General features: G+C 39.3%; 1 protein-coding gene across 2 annotated transcripts in view; it reads left to right on the top strand.

Annotated features, from left to right (window-relative positions):
* Itih5 (inter-alpha-trypsin inhibitor heavy chain 5) overlaps nt 1–22,498 on the top strand; it is an 81,654-nt gene that overhangs the window by 13,124 nt on the left and 46,032 nt on the right. For both annotated transcript variants that reach the window (XM_015495187.2, XM_048812651.1), the window contains exons 3-5: nt 7,076–7,239; nt 8,113–8,214; nt 11,429–11,679. In XM_015495187.2, the coding sequence (XP_015350673.1) occupies nt 7,076–7,239; nt 8,113–8,214; nt 11,429–11,679 (517 nt within the window). The remainder of the gene's footprint in view (nt 1–7,075; nt 7,240–8,112; nt 8,215–11,428; nt 11,680–22,498) is intronic.

The following is a 22,498-nucleotide window of genomic DNA, read 5'->3' as shown; positions in this document are numbered from 1 at the left end:
CATCTGTAGCAGTACTTAATACATACTAGTTTATTACATTTCATTTTTTAGTAGATATATATTTTTCTTTTTAATTGTTCAGAAAATTCAAATCAGTTCCATAAATGTTTTTTTTTCCAAGTTGTCCCCTCTTGCTGAGAGTTGTGGATTGAAAAAGAGAGTCATGGTTGCTGTTCTCCATGCATTTACAATGTAGTAGGGGTGGGGTAAGGATTGGTAGCTGGAGCTGATAAAGACATGCACGTAATTGATTCCTGCAGATTCTAGAGCTAGCATGCAGAACCAAGAGGGCAGGGCTGTGGTGTGTAAATAACATCAGGGGCTCCTGGGAAAATGGTAACTGGGCAGAGGCAGCAAGACGAAAATAGTTTCTTAAGCTCTTTTCAACTTGTCCCTTGGGCCCATAAACTATGCCTCATATTCTTGATGGAATATTGTGGAACATTCTACTACATCTATAATCTTAATTTAAGGCCCAAGAAGTTATACTGTAATAAACAATGTTTGTCCGGTGTCTTCTAGTTTTCTCATTTTAAATTCGACAAAATCATTTCTTATCACATAAATAGGAACCCATCAACATGACATCAAAATAGTCACAGCATATCAAGGGAAGCAGATTTTCAGTTATTTTTAAAATAGCACTGGGCAAGAACTCCACTGAAGGAGCTAAATTTTATTTAGAATGCTATGTAGCTAGAGTTATAAACTTCTGTTGAACTAAGGTGTAAACTTAGCACGTCCTCTGCACCCTGAGTACACGACTTTTATGTAAGAGTAAACAGTTGATAAGTGACCAGTTGATAAGAATTTTTGGAGAATGTCAGAATATGACAGCAGTTTCAGCATAGATTCAGCTTAACATCCTCTCTCCAGTGTTTATAATTTAGTGGATGGTAATTGAGGGTCATAAGTAACTTTTGAATCAGCAACAAAGACCACGTTCTATTGAGTGTATTTTGGAGTTCTGTATTTCATTGATTATCTAACAACTATGGTTGTGAAAGCCTTTGGCAACCAGGTGGCATGTGTAATCCTTTCATGAGAGAGGCAGGATTGACTGTCATCCTGGATATGCTACCTCCTACCTGGGTGACCTGGTAAAGCCACATGGTAAATAACTTTGTCCTGTATTGGTAAAGTGAAGGGATTGAGGTGACAAGAGTATTCTTCTGTATATTTTGACTTTATAATTTATACTTTAAATTTTTCCAAAAATATTCCAAGGGTGTTGTTGATCTTTATAAAACATAGCAAATGAAACACCTACAGGTCATAAATAGCTTAGAGTTTGGAGTAACTAATAAGATGACTCCATGCCATTCACTGGCAAGTCACACTAAAGTAGGACTGTACATTCACATGTCTACAGAGACTGGGAAAGTGTTCCTGTTTTCTGTTGGTGCATAAAAATCTGCAAAACTTAGTGGTTCAAAGCAACAGCCATTGCTTTATTTGATTTGTGGGGTAGAAATTTGGGTAGAGCTCATGGGGGTTAATTCTTTTGGCCAATCACATCAATGGAGGTTGCTCAGTGGTATTCAGCTGGCAGATGGGCTGATCTGGAGGGTCTAGGAAGCCTTCACTCAATGCTAAGCTTGGTGGGAGAGGAGGCTGAAGCTGGGCTCACTGCCATCATTCGCTGCAGTGCCTGAATGTGGCCTTGCAGCATGGAACCATCGGGATGGCTGGACATCTTACATAGACATTCAGGACCTTGAGAGAGCATTCCAGGAGACCTGGATGGACAAGGCTTCTCATGACCTGGCCTTGCAATCCCAGAACATCACCTCTAGAGTGTTCTATGGATAATGTAAATCACTAAGGTCCAGATTCAAAGGGAAATGAATCAAACTTCACCTCTCCATGGGAGGAGAAAGAATTTGTGATCATTTATTATTTATTTTTATTAATATTTGGGGGGGGCTGCTGGGGATCAAATCTAGAACTATATGTGTATTAGGCAAGGGCTGTACCACTGAGCTATACCCCTAGCCCATGATCATTAAGTTTTTTTTTTCATTTTCATTTTTTCTTGTGATAAAATGCATACAATTAATGTCTTAGCTCTTTTTAAGTACATAGTTCAATAAGTACATTCATACCATTGTTCACCTACCACCACCATCCAGCTATTTTTTATCTTATAAAATTGACACTCTGTCCTTTTGAAGCAATAAATCCCCATTGATTGCTTTAGCTACCTCATGTGGGTGGAATCACACAATATTCGTCTTTCTGTGTCTGGAATATTTAACTTAGCATAGTGGCTTCAGGAGTTAACCATGAAGCATATAACAGGATTTCCTTTCTTTTATAAAGTTTGAGTAATATTACATTGTATCATATGCCACATTTTGTTTTTCCATTCATCTGGTGATAGATACTTGGGTTGTTTCCACCCTGTCGTGAGTGATGCCGCTCTAAACGTGCGTGTGCAGATCTTGGCCATTTTTAATCCATTTACAATGGAGTGGACTAAGATGGGAATAAGAAAAATCCTAGTGAAAACACTACCAGTCTCAGCCTCAGAGTCAAGGGGGCAATTGGGATTGAGGGGGCCTGGGGTGAGAGGGGAATGTGGGATATTGGATATATTGATATGGGGCTGATCTGAATGGGCAACGCCATCACTACTGGCAGATGATGGTGCTATGGGAATGAGAGCTAGAGTTTCCCCACTAGCTATTCCAATAGAAATAGGTATTATAGATTTTTGTTTAAAATTTCCCAATTTTTAAATGTTGTACTCTAAACATGAAAAAAAATTTAAAAGACCACAAGTCAAATAAAATGCCTACCAGCTGTATAATTTGAGATCTCTTACTAAAGCACACTGATCAATAAAGATATGTAAATGATTGATATAAGGGCCCTATCTGTTCCAAAAGTGGAGATGAGAAAGAATTTGTGATCATTTATTATTTATTTTTATTAATTAATGTGACTACTCAACTACTCTGCCATTATAGTCCCAAAGTAGCCAGAGATAGTATGTAAATGAATGGATGGGGCTGTGTCCCAATATATATATTTACAAAAGCATGTGGCCTGCCTTCCATAGTTTGCCTACCCCAGGTGTGGATGAATTAGAGAGGAGGGACATCTGAAGAGAGTTTCAAACTATAATTCAAAAAATAATTACAAAGGACTGGTGGATGATAGGAGGGATTGATTAAATATAGTACATTTAAAACGTTATGCAACTATTTAGAAAAGAATGAGTTAGACCTTTTTGTTCAGCAGCAAATGGCATTTTAAAAAATGGCAGCCCTTTGACATGCCACTTCTCCTGTTAAGATAGGATCTGTTCTCTTTGCCATTGAAATTGTGTTTTTGTGCCTGTCATGGCCAACATTATAACAGAAGTAATCCTATGTGAAATTTTGAGGCTGGGGCATACAACAGTGACCACCTTTCTGTTGGGAACACTACCATGTGATCAGTGAACCTCTAGCTTCTACATAATCATTCTGAGGGAGCCCCTCAAATGAGTGAGCCTACACTCAACACATTCAGAAGGATCACATAGAGGGGCCCTGGGATAAGATAAAATCCATGCCAGCCATCTCATTTTCATAACTCCAGCCACCATTTGACTGTGAAAGAGCCAGGTCCCAACCTAGTCCTTCTGGAATCTGTGACCCACAGAAACCATGTGAGAAAATACTAATTGCTATTGTTTGAAGTCACCATTTCAGAGTGATTTGTTATGCCTAGTGAGATAACTGGAACATTGGTGAAGAAAGATGAACAAACTACTCTATTATCAGATGAAATTAAAACAAACGACTACAGTATCTTTATGGAAAGATATACCCCAAACTGTTAAATACTGCCTCTGGGGAATGGAAATGTGGATCCCAGGTGGGTGGGAGATGCATACTTTTCATTTGACGTTCAGTGTAATTTGAAGTTTTTACCATGTGTCTATGTGACTTGCTATTTTTTAAGAACTAGTTTAAATTTTAAATAAAGTGGAGAAGGATAAAGTTAAAATTTTCTTAGTTCACAGGATTTTTTTTTAAGCTTCTGATTCCCATTAACTTTGCATCTACAGAAATCAGAACTATGTGCAGTATATTTTTAGACTTTTCACAAATTCATATGGGAACTTTTTTTTTTTTTTTTTGGTACACCAGCTCAGATTTAGAGATAAAAGAATATATTTAATCATGAATAATTTAGAAAGAAAATCTGCTTCCAGAAATAACACAAATCAAAGTCAACACTTCATCTCAATTCATGGTTTTAATTCATTCACCTTAGGCCCCTTTTTTTGAAAGATCATGAGATACAAATTTTAATTTAAAGAACCCAACAGGTTTTTAAGCTATGAAGATCATTATCATTGTCATCCCCAGTCTAATACCCATCATCTTTATTGAAATGTATTAAATGTTTTAATGACATCATTTAAAAGAAACATTTGGTTAATCTTAATGAACTATTTTTTTTAATTCAAATCACATCTGTGTAGAGAGACAGACTTTGTCCTAAAGAAACTGGAGTTTCATAAAAGAATGTTGTACAATCCAATTATTTCTGAATTGGGGAGTTATTTCCTAAATCCCAAAGTTTTATTCCACACTTTTGGCTTTGTCTTTAGTTCTGTGGATCTCAGAAGTGGATGTGATTCTAGTGACATATTCAAGCCTTCCTCAATTTACAGATGAAAAACTATGAAAAGGTGATCACCTTGTTAAATTACAGTAAAACAGTGGTTCTCAAACTTGAGTATACATCAAGATCTCTTGGGCAGCTTGTTAAAACACGGGTTGTGAAACCCATCCTCTGGGCTTCTGAATCTGTGGCTTGAGATGGAATCTGAGAATCTACCTTTCAATCCCTTTTCTGGGTTGATGCTGCTGCTGGTCTGGTGACCACACTTTGAGAACCACTGTTTTGAAATCACTTTTGTCAGACCAAACTGGGGGATTTCTTTTCCTGTTTTAGCTAAACCGCTTTCAATAGGCTGTTTATTTATTTATTTATTTATTTTTAACCTGATCCTTACTTAGCTGTTCTCTATGTGTTATCTTCCCGAACTTTCTAAGACACACATGTACCCCAACATTTGTCCTAAGCTGTTCCAATTTTGTCTTTTCCTTCTCCAAGACTGGAAGTTCTGCCATAAACCAACACAGACACCAATGTTCCTTACATGCTCACATGGAGCTCCCCCACTGCTCTGTTCTTGCTTGTGATCTTGGCTCTGATGCTTGCAATTGGCCCTCCTGGGGGTATTTGAGTATATTCTCAGATCACTTTATGTGCATACCCACTTCTCCAATGCATTGTAGAAGACATCTCTTGAACAATTTGTGGTTTGCTGGGCTGACCATCCATGATTTTACTCAAAGGTTTCGAGTAACTTGTTTTAAATAGAGTAACCTTCTGTGGTGACCCTTTAGAACAGGTTTATGATTGCCCTTCCTGTCACAGGGACAATACGCCTTGGTATCAACAGATTGTAACCTTGTATGTATTTTGAAAGTGAGCCTAGGCTTGTAAATAAAGCAGGTGAGGATTGAATTACTCAGATGTTGCCCAACAGCGGAGAGTCCAGTTCCATCAGAGTAAGCTGACTCCATTCAACATTTATTGAGGCCTGCTGTGTGTCACATACCAGGCTGAGATTGGAACACACAAGGGTGAGTAGGCCCGTTGACACAGAGCTGCCAGACAGCCTCACATAATGGTAGCAGGTGTGCACTTTGGAGCAAGTGGGATTCGGTTCAAGTCTCATCTCTATTACTTGTTGGTATGGACAAATATGTTCCCTCATTAAGCTTGAGTTTTTGCCATAAAAGCGAGAGTAAAACACCTCCTTTGCATGTCTGTCCCAAGACTATATAATGTCTTAGTCTGCTTGGGCTTACACAACTATAGACTGAATGTCTTACACAGCAGGAATTTGTTTTCTTATATTTCTGGAGACTGGAAATTTCAAGATCAAGGTCTAGGTCTAGCAGGGTTTCATCAATGGTGAGGGCTCTCATCATGGCTTGTAAATGGCCACTTCTTGCTGTTCACTTATATCATGGCCTTTTCTTGGTGTGTGCACTTGGAGAGAAAGAAAAAGAGGAAGGGAACCCAGAGCGTGTCTCCTTATAAGAGGCATCTTCTCCACTGTGTCCTCTTATATGAGCACTAATCCATCCTGAGGCTCTATCCTCATGACCTAATCTAACCTTGATTACCTCTCAAGGAGCCACCTCCAAATACCACCACATTAGGGATTAGGGCCTCAGCATATGAATTGAGGGCACCACCCAGTCAGCTCACATTTGTGAATTGCTCAGCCAGTTCCTGGGGTTAGAGAATCCCTCTTAGTAACACCTTTTCTCATGGATATTTCCTTCCTTCTTTGGGCTTCTGCTGCCAACTGTCTTAAGACATAGCACTATTGCAGAGACTAGAAAAAACAGTGAATAGTTTTACTGGGGTGGGTGGGGGGGGGTCCTTAAATTTGCATTGTTAGCAACTACTCTTATCAGAAGCTTTAGGGATAAATTTAATTAGCACAAACTTAGACTTTCTTTATTCTGGGAAAATTCCCCAAAAGCTCTCTTGAGTTTAGTATTGATTTTTATTTTATAATACCATAATTACAGTCCAGATGGGGAAGCCCTTGCAGATAGTGTCTCTAAATGGATATTGAAAGGAATTTGAAAATGTGAGAATCTTTAGGCATGTTCTGATGTTACAAGTGGGTGATCCTGTAAATGTGATCTCCAAGTTGATGAAAGTATTAAATATGTTACATATTTCTAAAATTCTGATAATTATTGATCTATTGAAGCAATGTGTCTTTTCTGTTAAGTTGGAAATCTTCACTATGTTCTCTTGTTCAGATTAGTTTAAAAGAGTTGCTTCTGTGTTGTGAATTGATTATTCAGTTAAGGTTGCTTTTACACGTTAAGGGAGTTAAAAATGGGGACATAGGGACAACACGAGAGAGAGGTGGGGGGGAATCACATGCCAAAGGCTCTCAAATGCCTACATCTACCCCAAAATATTTTCATCATGTTTCCATGCATCAGGAAGAATCCTGCTGTTTTAATTTCAACAGAAAACCAAGCCCTTGATGACAGAATTCTCGGTGAAGTCCACCATTATTTCTCGTTACGCCTTCACTACAGTCTCCTGCAGGATGCTGAACAGGGCTTCTGAGGACCAGGATGCTGAGTTCCAGATGCAGATTCCAGCTTCAGCTTTCATCACCAACTTCACCATGTAGGTGGCATGCTGGCGAGAGATGGAGCTCTGTGTGGGGGTGGTCCAGATTTGTGTGTGGGAAGGATTCACATCCCATTAGACGGCGTGTGGATCCGAGGGCTGATTCCCCTTCTTCTTTCCTTCTTTGGTTCCTTCCTGCCAACCTTCCTGACTGCCTTCATCTCTTCCATTCTCCTTTCCTTTCCTCCTTCCTTTTCTTCCTCTTCCTCTTTCTTTCCTATCCCTTTTCCCCTCCTGGTCCACTCTGGGCCAGGCTGTCTTAGGGGTGATTGATTTACTTCTAAAAAAAAAAAAAAAAAAAGACCATGTTGCTTGCTCCAGAAATTTCAGCTGGGAGAAATAGTCCATTAGCAAGTAAACAAATAGTCAGTGACATCATCTTGGGCAGTGGGGAGTGTTGTAGTATAAAGATGGCAAACAGGACTGAGAGGGGCTTCCTTAGGAAGGGAAATGAGGGAGGGAGGTGAGAGGGGCCATGGTTAGGTTGAGACCTGAGTGAGACAGTATGAAACCTCTGACATACTAGCTGAGGTTTTTTTTTCTGACTCAAGAGGTAAAAATTGGCAAAACAGGGGAAGCGTTGGGTTTAATTTTGGTCTGGGCAAGAATCGAGTTGGTGAATCTTCATGGACGTTTGAGCAGTTATGATTTTCTCCTGGAGAATCAGAGACACCCTGGGTTGGGTCTTTTGAAAATTGCCCTAGATTGAAATGAATGGTTTAAGGCTAGTGCCCTCGTCTGGAATGCATTTAATCTGCATATCTAAGAGGCAAATAAAAATATTTTCTAGGGTTGTCATGGTTCTGAGAACCATGTTTGAGTCTGTCTTGGAACTGCAAGCTGGTAACATAGCTGTCTCTCATGTTTCAGGATTATTGGAGAAAAGGTGTATCAGGGTGAAATTACAGAAAAAGAGAAGAAAAATGGTGATAAGGTAAAAGGGAAAAGGAATACAACCACAGAAGAAAATGAGTAAGTATTGTTTAATGAGGAATTAAAAATCTGGTTTTACAGTGTCACGTTTTCTACCCCTTGACCTATTTCTTGCTGTCCTCCAAATATTTTTTCTTTTTTTAATCGAAGTAATAAGTACATGTGATTAACAATATAGTAGATGAACATTGGTAATAAAAAAAGATAACTTTATTACACCGTTCCTTGGTTTTTACTTCCTAGAACATCTGCTTCTAATATTTCTGTGCTGAGTTTTCTTTGTAGTTACCTCCTAACTCTAAAGTGTACGATAGTGTTGCTTTTTCTTGATTTCTTAATAAAAATAAAGATACTATCTCCTGATTGTGAAGAAAGAGGATTTAGCAAATTTACAACAGTCCTACTTTCTCTTTGTGTTCAACATTTCCATATTATTATTTTATTTCTTCTTCCGCTGATGAAGTGTTTCTACTCCCCTAGACTTTCCCTCCTATCTTTATGTGGGGATTGACCCAAGGACCTCATGCATCCCAGGGGAGCACTGAGCTACATTTCCGTCCCTGTCGCTGCTTCCTAAATGATGACATTCCTTTTCTTACCCTTCAGTTTACCTCTACTTATTCATTTCTTGAACTCATCTTTTGTCACGTAATCATTGACTTGTTACATTTTCATTAATGTTATTAACGTTTAAATTCTGATCTATAATGATACTTGTATTCTTTGTAAACTTGAAAAACAAGTATTTATTGAAAATCAGCTATTTACTGAAAGCCAATAAATAGCCTTTGCCTTTCAATTACTATAACAATTACATTAACAGAAGAACAGCCTATCATACACTAATAAGATTACATTTTCCCCTCAACCAGACAAATGTGAAGGCCTCTGTTCCCTTTGCAGAGAAGTGATCTAAGTACCTAGATAAAATGGTCCAAACTTGTAAGCCTGATATTTTTTCTCATTAATAAAAGACACAGCTTTGAGAAAGTTAGTTCTTTAAAATTATAGACTGCCAGGCCTTTGTAGTCAGTTTGTAAGAATGGAACATCTTGCTCTGGTCTAAAAGACCTGAGTCATTTTGATACTGAAAGCAAATGAGGTTGAGAGCTTCAGATAAGGCATTTTCACATGCAGAATTCCACGTTTATCTTAAAGTTACAGTTTCCAAGGACACAGAACTTTGGGTCTTCTTCTTAGTCCAGGCTGACGTTAACAGCCTCACAAGCACCCCTCCTTTGCTTGGTGCCTGTCCAAACTCAGCTTCACTGATTTTTTTACCTACACCCTACCCTTCCCCCAATCCCATAATAACCCAGTTTCTGCCTTTGTTTGGTGAGATGCCTTGCAGTGCCTCTGGTATGTGGTCTGTCTTGCTGCAGCAAATTATTAAACCTCACTTTGTATTCTGCAGCTGCTTCCCAGGTTGTCTTTATCAAAATTGTTCAGAGTCACGCCACAGCTTACTTTAGTTGGATCATAACATACAGGTTTCTGTTTTTTGTTTTTTTTTTCTGGAGTTTCTAATTGCCTTCCTCTTATGAGAGAGAACTTAATTTGGTTACTATTAATGTTGAGCAAGACACATAATTCATTTGAAATGAGGACAAAATGAATAGCCATAACCAAGTTTATGGAAGCAATGACATCTACATCATCCAGAAGCCTGGCCAACAGCAATTGGAAGACATCATTGATTGGGAGGCATTCGGATTTCAGAGCCATTAAAACATGCTGTGAAAACATGGCTGTCTCCAGATCCATGGATATTGTTATTCCTTTGAAGCCTCATTACAAAACATTTCCCCTGGAATCACTTTTCATTTTCTTGTGGGTTGCTTTTGTGATTTCTTGGATTCCATATTTTTTCTCTTTCTTGCTTTTTACTTTTACTTTGCTGACATATATTCTGAAGTAACTTCCTCAGAATGTGTGAGGGATAGATTTTCTGAGCCTTCGTAATATTTTATAATATTGTATGGAATCAAAGGTCACAGTGATTTTCCTTTTGAACTCTGGGGTATTGCTTCAAGGCCTTCAACATCTAGTATCATTGCTGTTGTCTTTGGTGTGATCTAGTATCATTGCTTTTACATGTTTTCTTTTTTTTATTAGCTACACATGACATTACAATGATCTTGGAAATACATACATTTGAATCATTGGGGTATAATTTCTCATTTTTCTGATTGTACAGATTGCAGAATCACACTGGTCATACAGTCACCTATATACATACAGCAATCATGAAGTCTATTCTATTCTGCTGCCATTCCTACCCCCCCTACTCCTCCCCTCCCCTCCCATCATTTTACATGTTTTCTTCATCTGGTAGTGAGATATTTTACCATAATGGGTTTAGCTATCAATCCTTTTCTGTTCATTCTGCCCAGTGTTCAGTGGAACTTTCTGTCTCTTTTCACCTCTGGGAAATAGGAGTACAAGAAGTCTATCGGCTTATTCATTCATTCATATATAAATTAGAATTATTTCCCCTCTATTTGGTCCCCTTTCTTAGTCTTATCCTATTGTGTCCTCTTGAACTCAAAGTCAGCAGTCTCTCTGAGATTATGCCAAACAAAATCTTTGTTTCTTTCCTTTAGTGAAGCCCCTTCCAGTATGTCCTGAGCTATAGAATTCTTACTCTATACTGAATCTCCCAAGTATTCTGGAACCTTTCTGAAATATGTTATCTACTCACCCCTCCTGCTCTTCATCTTTTGGTGGCCAACCCGCCATCTTGAATCAGAGAACCCTCACTCTGAGTACTGAAAGCATTTGGATTAGTTCGTATTTTTATAAACTTTGCAGTCCTTTATTTTGCCCTAAACACATCCACCAAACTTAATCAAAGTGAAAAAACTAATTATGAATTAATTTGTCCATCCTTGTAGAGAGAGCAGTGAAATTCACAACTTGACTCCAAAGCTCCTTCTTGTAGTGGTTTATCTACTCAAAGGTCCCCTTTCTCTTTGCCCTCTTAGGTCTGTCTCTGGTAGAGGTAGGAAAGGTCAGTTTTTGAATTCCCTTCTATTCAGTATTTGTTTGTCCTCAGTAACCTTCCTTTGGGCAGGTTTTCAACTTCTTTTAAGACTCATTTTTATTTTTCCAGTCTAAGGACTCACCCTGCTGTACCCACTGGTCTTCTTGGCATCCTGGTTAAAAGAGTATGGCAGGTGTCCTGAGGGAATTGAGCAAACCTGGCTTTTTCTACTCTGAACTCTACCTGTGGCCTCATTTTTCTTCCTGACAGAGAGAAGGGGGCTGATACGTTCAGAGCTTCTCTAGTGATTCCCAGCAAGGACAAAGCCATCTTCCTCCTGAGTTATGAAGAACTTCTGCAGAGAAGGCTTGGGAAGTATGAGCACGTCATCAGTGTGCGACCCCAGCAGCTGGTTGGGAGACTGAACGTGGAAGTGAATGTTCTGGAGAGGTCAGGCATCACGTCCTTGGAGGTGCCCCCACTTCACAACAGCAGGCAGAAGGGAAGTGGGAGAGGGGAAGGTGAGTACCAATTGCTGGTTGTGCTCAGATCTTCTGGGTCAAGTCAGAGCTGCCACTAGGCACTCCAGAAGTCTGTAGAAGGAATGGCACCCCTTCCTCAAAGGCTTGAATTTTTGTGGAAATTGGAAAGATAGCAACAAAACAAAGACAATGGCTGGTACATTTTATTTTTTAAGGATCTGGTCTCTATCAGTAAATTAAAAGATGTTTTAAGTGTTTTTTTGTTTTTTTTTTTTTTTTGACACAATAATCCCACTCTTGGGAATCTATGCTAAGGAAAACATTTAAGATTTTATTGGGCATAATCACATGCAGCAATCTGTGTGGTAACATTTATTGTAGCAAAAACATTTCATCAGCCTAAATATTCAATGATAAGAAGATATTAGTATAATACGATGGTAATCACGATTCAGCATGTGATGGGAGAAAAGATAAAACTGTACGTATAAATTTATATGCGCCTCTGGGCATGGTGATGTGTGCCTTAACCCCAGAAACTCTGGAGGCTGAGGCAGGAGGATCACAAGTTCAAGGCCAGCCTCAGCAATTTATCGAGGTCCAAAGCAGCTTAGTGAGATCCTGTCACATCATCAAAAGGGCGGGGATATGGCTCAGTAGTAAAGTACCTCTGGGTTCAATCCCTAGCACCAAAAAAAAAAAAATATATATATATATATACACACACATACATGCAAAATTGTGCATATTGTAAAATATGTTAGTTGTGTTAAATAAAAGTTGAATAGAAAGTTTTATAAAATAACAATAGTTTTATGTTAGGAACATGGGATTGTAGGGTTGTTTTTAAAAATCTATTTTTAATCATTCAATTATGTTTTTTTTTTTTTTACAATTAGATAATGAAAAATGTGTTTTGTAGGTGACAATTTCATTAGCAGGATCATCCAGTATAGGTTCTTCTCAAATTCTTATTTTTGAAAATGCATTTCATTTATTGAAAATATTATGAATCATTATTGTCTAATTTTAATCACTATTAATTACAACAAGTTAGCTTGTGTTAGATATTTACTTGCGTTGAGCTCTGTAGTTAATATATCAGTAAAGTTTATTGTCAAATTGGATGATGAGACAGATATATTAAAAAAATTTTAACAGATTTGGAATGACACGATTTCAGGCAATCATGACATTGAAAATTGTGAATGACATTGGAAGGTAAGGAGAGAAATGACTAGATAAGTGGAATAAAAGAATATAGGCATTTAACATTTTTCAAAATTATTTAAGGCCTAGAGTTGGTATAAGGAAGAGCAAACAGAAGGGAAGTATGTTCCCCACCCCAGCCCACAGTTTAAAGACTTTATATTGAGAAGTCGTTCACCCTCAGGGACTGTGCATTCCCTGGCTCTGGGACACTCAGGTCCTTGTTGTGTGTTGACTCCAAACCCTGAACTTGATACCCACTGATACAGCAAAGCCATTGCCAGGGTCTCTGGCATTCAGAAATGGATTGAGATACAGCAGTCATTCTCATGTCATGTTGGTGGTAGTCATGTGGTTAGTGGATTTTAGCTCAGTTTTTGACTACTCGTGAAAAAACTACGGCACCCCTGGAAGTCAGCTTGCACACCCATACAGTGGGCCATGGCAAGGTGCATTGTATGTACAGCCTCTGGTCCAGAGTAGAGCTTGGTAACTGCTCAGGATTGTTTTTGTTGTCATTATTATGATCACCTTATATTTACTATCATTCTCTGCACATCTCACCCCCCTGTTAAAGCTCATAGGTGGCTTTGAAGCAGGCCTGTGCATCTCCTTGAGGGATTTAACCCAGTGCCTTTTACATAGCACATCACTGAGTGTTCAAATCAGAGAAGAAAAACCAAACAAATAGCCAGGAATGTTTTAAAAATTCATTTCTCTAATCGTAACTTAGAAGGCCAAATGACAGAAACATTTTTTTAGGGGAAAGACTACTCTCTGAGTTGGTAGGATCTTGTACAGGGAGTGGGGTATCTGAAGTGCTCTGGGTGACACGGGGTCAGTGAATGTGCCTGTAGGAGGTTCTGAGGGCAGCTGTGCTAGTCAGCAATGTGTGTGCTTTTGCCTAATTTTCTGAACCACCGTGATTCTTCATAGCTGTGTACATTTTGTAATGTATATGTATATGTGCGTACATGTTGTGTTCATGTGTGTGTGTACATATTGTGGTGCATGTGTGTGTACATGTGTGTATAAATGTGGTGTGTGTATGAATGTGTTGTGGTGTAAATGTGCGTGCATGTGTGTGTGTGTACATGTTGTGCTATTCGTATGTGTGTTATTCTTGGAGGGGGTAATGAATTGCAATTGTTGTTTAAAACATTGCTCACTGTTTACGTTCAGGCCCTGTGAGAATTCACAGGAGTTTTTCCAGACCATTGATCTCTTGGGATCTGTTTATTTTTATTTTTTTTTTAAATTGTTTTTTTAGCTCTTCATACCCAGGCAGATACTTTGCCTTCCAGAACGTGGTGGTTTCACAAGTGCATCTCAGAGCCAGGTGCAGTGGATTGATTCCCTTGTTGCTGTTCTTCATTCCCATCTTTTTGAGCTCAGCTGTTATTTTTCTTGCAAAATGGTAGCCCCAGCAGTGTGAAGCACAGGATGTTGTGATTTTTGTCTGGACAGTGTTGCATGTTTCCAAAAGAAATACAGGGTAGAGATCAAACTGGGGGTTGGGCCTGCACCAGATCACGAGCTGTAACTGTGTGAATGTGCTCCAAGGCAGAACATGACTCTGGTAGATCTGGCTGTGGTTAAGAAATCAGACTTCTGCAATTTGTCTAAGCTAACCTCTGACCAGTGGACCTGGCTTCATCTTGAAGGCTGCATCTGGATGGGGTTACTGTGTGTGGTACTAGACTAAGCACTTGGCATACATGTTAGCTCATTCCGTCTTTTTATAAGACCCTCTTAGATCAGGTTCTTTTAATCCTCACTTGATTTATGAAGAAACTAAGGATTGACGTGGTCCAGCTATATGGACAGTGTCTCATACTTGATTATTAATGGAGACAGAATGTAAACAGATCCATCTGACTCCAAGTTCATGCCCTTAGCCATTGTACTGTACTATATTCTCACTGAACAGAATATTTTAAACTTCTGGGGCATGAATCCAAATTCCATATCTCTTCCCAGTTAAATTTAAACATTTTTTAAGGTTAAAAGCAAAATGATCGGGCTGGGATTGTGGCTCAGCAGTACAGCACTCACCTACTATGTGTGAGGCCCTGGGTTTGATCCTCAGCACCACATAAAAATAAATAAATAAAATTGTTGTGTCCAACTACAACTAAAAAATAAATATTAAAAAAACCAGCAAGATGATCTATCTTTGCCTCAGTTTCCTTGCTAGATGAATCAGAATTGGATCCACATCTATTGAATTATAAATTAACAAATCCTTTCTCAATGTAAAAGTTAATTGAGATAATTTGGAAACTAAAACATTATAATTTCAAGATTATTAAAAGAGTTAATATATGTGTAAATTTTCACTATGACAGATCCATAATGACCAGTGGTTAGATAAATAAAATAAAGTGAGAAGTAAGAGACCTTACCTGTTTTAGTCCTCATTTGGCTTTACATCAGTGACTCTCAAACTTGACTTTTTCTAATAGTAACCTTGAGAGGTTGAAAAATAAATCCAAATGGCCAAGCCCACCCCAGCTAGGTGAATTAGTGTTGTTGGTGCGGGGAGGGAGATAGTTTCTAGGGAGCTGTATTTTTAGGTTGCAATTCTGCTTTTACATGAATAACTTAAAAATTTATATGGACTTTAAAAATTTTTAGTGATTCATAAAGTAAAAGAATAATGCTGAATATTTTTCTGCCTCTCTGCAGGTATGGTTCTAATGACTCCATCCTTTATAGACCTTTATAACATTTGCCCATTTTAAGTGCAGGGTTCAGTGCTTTTTAGTACATTTGCAGGTGCATCAACAGGTATAAGGATAAATGAAATGTGGAATATGGACATGAGGAATATTATCCAGGCATGAAAGAAAGGAAGCACAAATTTATGTTACAATATGGACCTTGAAAACATTATGCGAAGTGAAAGAAGCAGATTCAGAAGGTCACAGGCTGTACTATTCCAGTTATTTGAAATGTCCAGAGTAGGCAAATCCACACACACAAAAAGCAGATTGGAGGTTGCCAGGGCTGCGGGGAGGAAGGAATGAGGAATGATAGCTTAATGGTTGTAGAATTTTTTTGGTGGTGGTAGAAATGTTCTGGAACTTAATAGAGGTGGTGAATGTACAATTTTATGAATATACTAAATGTCACCAAATTGTACACCTGAAAATGGTTATTTTTGTTGTTGTTGTTCTGTGAGCTTCACCTGAGTTTAAAGGAAAGGGTTGTATCCTAGATTGTGATACCTTCTCTCTCCATGCCCTGGAAGCCAGTTTCTTGTGCTCTTGGGCACTTAGCTGTGCGTCATTTACATGCCTGGGAAAGCAAATGATCAGAGTAGGTGGAACTTGATGTGTGGCTTGCATTTTAATCATATCACCCTGATGTACTCTGTCTATAAAATTTTGGCTTTCACATAATCCTTAACAAAAGCTTAATGAGCACAAAGGGAGGTACTGGCAACAGCTTCATTACTCTTTGTTGGAAGGTGAATGTAAAGACGCTACAGCTGTCCTGAAAAACAGGCCACATTCCCCTGCAAGATCAAGTCACCACTGACCTGAGATGAACACAGTGTCTTGCACTTCATAGATGCCTAATGAGGAGTTGAATAGAATCTGTTTCAAACTTTACTTATGTCTTTCTTTAATACCTTCACACCATGGCTCTGTGCTGTCAGGGCTCTTTGGGGGCTGTATCCTCAGACCCCTAAGATTGTGTCTGGGATACAGTAAGTGCTCAATAAACGTTTGTTCAATGAACCAAGGGCTAAATAATTATTGACAATGAAAGTGCTACTGGGTTTTCAACCCTTTCCTGGCTTACCTTGGTGAATTTTGCTTCATTTTAGGCTTAACTCTTACCTTGTTTTGAAGGAGGAATTAGAGGAGAGAATTAATAATTCACCTTTGTTCCAGAAGACTCTGGTTCCAAAAATCTAGATAAATACCGCTTTTCTAGGGTTGCCAGATAAAATGCAGGATACCTTGTTACATTTGTATTTCAGATAAATAATATGTGTCATGCAATATTTGGGACATACTAAAAAGTTATTCATCATTTGAAATTCAGATGTAACTGGACATCCTGTATTTTGATTTTCTAAATCTGGCCTCTCTCCCTTATTAAAGGGCTGCATTGTGATTCACCATTAAGGCCCTTGTACTGCGTTCCTCCCCTGGCTCCAGTCTCCACGCGGCAGCTGGAAAGGCATGGCCCTGTTTTGCCTCTAAAATCTCTGTATATTTGCCAGGAAACAATTTTGTTGTTGTGTGAGAGTTTCCAACATTGTTCAGCACAGAAATTGTTCAGGTATGAATCATTTGGCTCCAGAGTTGGTTTTGTTTTGTTCCGTAATGTCAGTGTGCAAGCCCCCACATTATCTTGTGTGTTCTGACATCCACGGCAGTCTGGCCAGGGACACCTGGGAGCAAGATGGTCAGAGAGACCTGGGAGATTGTCACAGGGGGCTTGGGCCTCCTCTCTTTGGCCTGATGGAGAGGGGCAGCCCTATGAGACTGCACTCTTTGCTTTTTCCTGTTTCCTGTTATCTTGACCTGCTGTGTGAGGTGGTTACTGTCTACCACAGCTGTGGCTGGAGCCAGAGGTTGTCCAGGGGATGTGACACTTTCACGATGAGGCTTCCATTCTCTTGAAGGGCTTCTCTGACCATCTTTCCCAGCTGCTTACTGACATGTTGGTCCTTTTCTCGCTATCTGTCCATCAGGCCTGTCTTGAGCTCTTGCTGCGTTCCCAGCACTGAACCAGATGCCTGGAATCTAAAGGTGGCTACGACATGTTCACTGTCCTTGAAAAACCAGAGTCAGTAATAGATTTTTTTTTAAAGTTTTTAATTGTGATAAAAAAGCACATAACGTAAAATGTGTTGCCTTCACCAGTTCTCAGTGTGCAGTTCATTGGTGCTAAGTACATTTCCATTGTTGTTCGGCTGATCTCCTAGACGTCTTCATTGTCCCAAACCGAAGCTCTGTGTGCATTAAACAACTACTGTTCTCTCTCCCTGCAGCCCCCAGCAGCCCCCATCCTGCTTTCTGTGTTTCTGAACTTTAGATACCTCTTTTAAGTGGAATCTCTCAGTATCTGTCTTACTGTGGTTGATTTATTTCACTTGGCATGTCCTCACTGTTCAACCATGTTGTGTCAAAATTTCTCTCCTTTTAATTATATTTTGTTTATCCATTTGTGTTAACAGACACTTGGATTTGCTTCCATTTTCTTGGATCTTTTTTTTTCTTTCCCCAGTGGTGGGGATCAAGCCCAGAGCTTCATGAATTCTAAGAAAATGCTCTACCACTGAGCTACATCCCCAGCCAGTAGGTCTTGTGAGTAATACTGCAGTGAATGTGAGCATGCAGATATCTTTTTGAGATCCTGCTTTCAATTCCTTTGGACATACCCATAAGTGGAAGTGCTGGATCATGTGATAATTCTGTTTTTGGTGTTTTGAGGGACCACCATACCATTTTCGATAGCCCCTGCGCCATTTTTCATTCCCATGAATAGTACACAAGTGTTCTCATTTCTTCATATTCTCAACACTTGTTAATTTCTGTTTCTTTGGATAGTGGCCATCCTAATGGATGTGTAGAGTTGGAAGTTTTGAATAATAAGAAAACAAAACTGCTGTATGATTGAATCTATAAAATGTCACCCAGTTTTTCTCAATGACTAAGCCTTGTTCGGTCTGCCTTCGAAAGGACAATGTAAAGGACTTTAACAGAAATCTCTTAATCTCATATTTCTTTGGTGCTATAGCACAGCTTTTGAAGGATTTCATGTGGCTCCATTTAAAATCCTTCAAGCAGGTATTAGATTCCCAGTGGACGAAGGATGCTGTCAGGCAGGGATAGTACCTATTTTGAGAGTTAGCTGCCATTAGGACAGGCGCATCTGCTGAAGGATTTGCACATGTTTTCATGCAGAGTCTGGCTTGAGAAGTTGGTCAAATATGGAAGCTGAAACTTGGTAATGTGTTATTTAGGAAGAAAGTACATTGAATAAATAGTGAAGAAAGCTAATATGCTAAGACATCTGGGCAAACGTTGCTTAATTATAAGAGTCAAATTTGAATCCTGTCAGCTGTAAAATTGCATTTTTATTCTATTCCATATATTGCTATCATATCTACATGATGCTGTTTTCCCCAAAGCAAGTAAAATACCAATCATCAATATTGGGGAGGGGTCCTTTCCAATAAGAGAACTGTATGTAATAAATTTATGAACTAACCAATTTTTCCCCTCTATATTGCTTCAGTGTTACTAGTGTCTCCTCCAAAGCTGTGCTGATTTGCATGAATTTTGTCTTTATTGCCACCACCAAAGGATAGTTGCCTAATACACACAGTACTTTTGACTGCCCTAAATTTAAGAAATTGCCTCATTGGATTCCAGGTGAGCTGGTACATAAACAAATATAAACAATTTAGCCTCTTTCCAAGGGGGAAATGAGCAGGCAGTGTTTGTTTGGAAATCCTTTTGTAAAAGCCCCAGGTGGTGGCTGCTTTTCACAGAGAGTAGCCAAACCCAAGCCCACAGGAAACAGAGGCCAGGAAATCCCTCTGTCTGTGGACCCAAAAGCGTGTAGCTTCCAGCTAATGTCCTTGAGCATGGTTCTCGGCTCCGGAATCTTTCCACCTTTAGATAGTTTATGTAACAACTGTCTCCCTTTTATTTCCCCATCATTGTCTAGGAAGAAAATATTTGTGTATAACATCTTTGCTCTAGAATAAGGGCATAAATTTATTCTCTCCAAACCTTGTGTGTACCATATATATATATATATAGAGAGAGAGAGAGAGAGAGAGAGAGAGCGCGAGCGCATGATTTGTCATTACAAGATAGAATCAGAGAGATGAATATTTAATAGCACTTATAGTTGTGATTTCTAACTTTCTTTGGACTCCTTGGAAGATATAGTGAAAGCTAAGGATCCTCTCTTTAGAAAAAAAAATTGTACATATGCTTCTACATGCAAAATTCTGCAGATCGTTTCAGGTGTCTCTAGGGCATATCTTTATCATATTTTATAAAGATTGTTCTTCATATAAACAATCTTGAATTCTTTGTTACAAATGTTTGTTATGATGTGTCTGACTTGACTGATTGCTTTTACCAAGCTTTTAGTGATGAAGAGAAAATTGTTTTGGTAAAATGTAAACTGTATGTCATCAAAGAGTATTTTTTTCCCCATAAGTTGCTTTTTGATGATAGACCAAGAGTACAAGAAGTGACTTCTGCAGGGTGGGATGGGGATATGTGTGTGGAGTGAGCAGCCGTTATGGTACCAGGCACCAGGCTCAGCACCTTTGGCTGTGTGATCTCACTAAATCCCAACAATGATCCCATGATTGTGGCACAACTCCAGTTTAACAGATGTGGAACAGAGGCTTAGAAGGATTAAGCCAGTCATTTGGAGTCTGTAACTCTCAAGCCCACTTTGGTATAAGGTGTTTTCCAAAGGTGACACCTGCTTCTTTCTGGAAGACTAGGCTGTCAATAGGAATAGAGCCTCACAGGACACTGGTGGCCTGAGAGGCTGAGAGGAGCCAGTGGGCGGAGAAATCAGGGCCTGCTGCATGCAGTCATGGGCCCCCGGGTGTATCTTGCAAGAGACCACCAATGTCTGAATTAAAACAGGAAGACCATATGAGACTCAGCCTCCCCCATCGGAGCAGCCACCAAAGTTGGCTCCTTCCCCCAAGCAAGTGGGCAAGAAGGAAAGGAAACAAAGAGGAGGAAAGAGACAGGACACTCATTAGAAAAGTAGGTCAGATGCTCCCCTCCTCTGTTCGCATTGCACACTCTTCCCCAGTGCTCCTCATTGTCTGTGGAACATGTCCCAGAATGCCAAGTGCCCTGCTAATACAGCCCATTGTGCCCAGGAAACACCATGTGGCTGTCCGCAGTGTGAACACCGTTCCCACTAAAGAAGGCGAAGCAGCATTGTTGTGCTTTGGGGTTTTGGTCAGTAGCTCTAAGAAGAACCTATACTAACATAATTAGCAGATCCTCCTTCCCCCCCAAAAAGGGGATTTTACTTTCTAGAGATATGACTCTGGGAATTATTCTCTGTAGATTTTTTTAAAAAATAGGTAATGGAAAATTCATTTGGTCACTTTTACTAACTGGTGCTTAACGGGCAAATGCATCAAGAGCTCAGCTTCTTGGTGCGTAATCAGATCAAGAATCACTCCACTCTTCATGTAAAATAAGCCCATTTAGATGAAGCTCATGAATTTTCATCATGAATGAACAAACACCGAGGTCAATAGGAAGCGAAAATAATAATACACTATCCTTTCTCATGGTCCATATCAAAGAGCCTAGTCAAATGAATTATGAAGAGAAAAATTATACTTTTTAATCCCTAGTACTTTCATTCGACCATGAATGTATTAATTCAGGGTACTTGTAAGAAACATTTTCATGAGAGAGATCTGAAGCAAGACAAAGTAGGTACACGCTGGCAGCATAAAGAAGAATCAAATCTAATTATTGCAGAATCTTAGAGATAATCTAAGCACTGCCTAATTACATACAACAAATTTTATCGGCAATTTTTTATATGTAAGACGCATCAACTGTGTGTAAGGAACATGTCTATTTTCTAAGCAGAAACTGGAATCATTTGGAGGGCTTGTTAAAAACACACATTGCTGAGTCCCATTCCCAGCTTCAGACTTGCAGTTTCTAGGGTGGGTTCAAGAACTGGAACTTCTAGCCAGCTTCCAGGTGGTGCTGCTGCTGCTGGGGCAAGGTCACACTACGATGTCCCCTCTACCACGGTCCTTGCAGGTGATTACTGCAGGGTTTTCTCAAACACCTCTAATGAGCTGAGTGGTGAGAGCTGCCTGCACCAATAAACATCTTACAGTTGGCTAGTACCGTGCTGAAAAGTGCTGCCCCACAACTCTGTGCCTGGTCCAATTTCTGCCAGCTGGGATTTCTCTGGATACACCTAGTCTCCATATAAATGCCTACACTAACATGTTTACCCAAGGGAAAAAAAAAAACAGGTGTTTGTTTGGCCAATTATAATAGGTTCCATGCCTGTTCAGACTATTCTGCCATCTGGCTCCCAAGTTCAAACCTTAAGAGATTCTGGGAAACAGAATAAAGTATACTAATATTTTGTGTACAGCTTGATGAGTGATTGTATATAAACATATCCATACAACTACCTACCTTCCACGTCAAGATTCAGGACATTTTCATCACCCCAGAATTTCCTTTGTGTTCTTTCCAGTCAGTACCAATCCACCAAAGGAACAATGGGTGTACTTCAGTTGCTGTGAGCCAGCAAGTATGTTTGCTCTTAAACTTCATGTCAATGGATGTGTAGAAGATACACGGTTTTGTATTTGGTGTTTTCAATCAACATGACCATGAGATTCAACCATGTTGTCAATAGCAATAGTGAGCCTTTCATTTTTATTGCTATGTAGTATCCCAAGTTTGACATACCTTACAGTCTTCTATTTAATTCCTTCTTCTATTTTGTATATGTTTAAGGTTGTTAGCTGGCATGACTGCTTACCATGAACCAGAATGGTGCCAAATACCTTATGTCACTTCATCTGGTCAATAATGTTATATTGGCACTCCTATTAATTTGTTGTAGAGATAAGAAACTAAGGCTCAGT

This window comes from Marmota marmota, unplaced genomic scaffold (genome assembly GCF_001458135.2).
Source record: "Marmota marmota marmota unplaced genomic scaffold, marMar, whole genome shotgun sequence".
Classification (NCBI taxonomy): Eukaryota; Metazoa; Chordata; class Mammalia; order Rodentia; family Sciuridae; genus Marmota; species Marmota marmota.
This window is presented reverse-complemented; position numbering and strand designations above follow the sequence as displayed.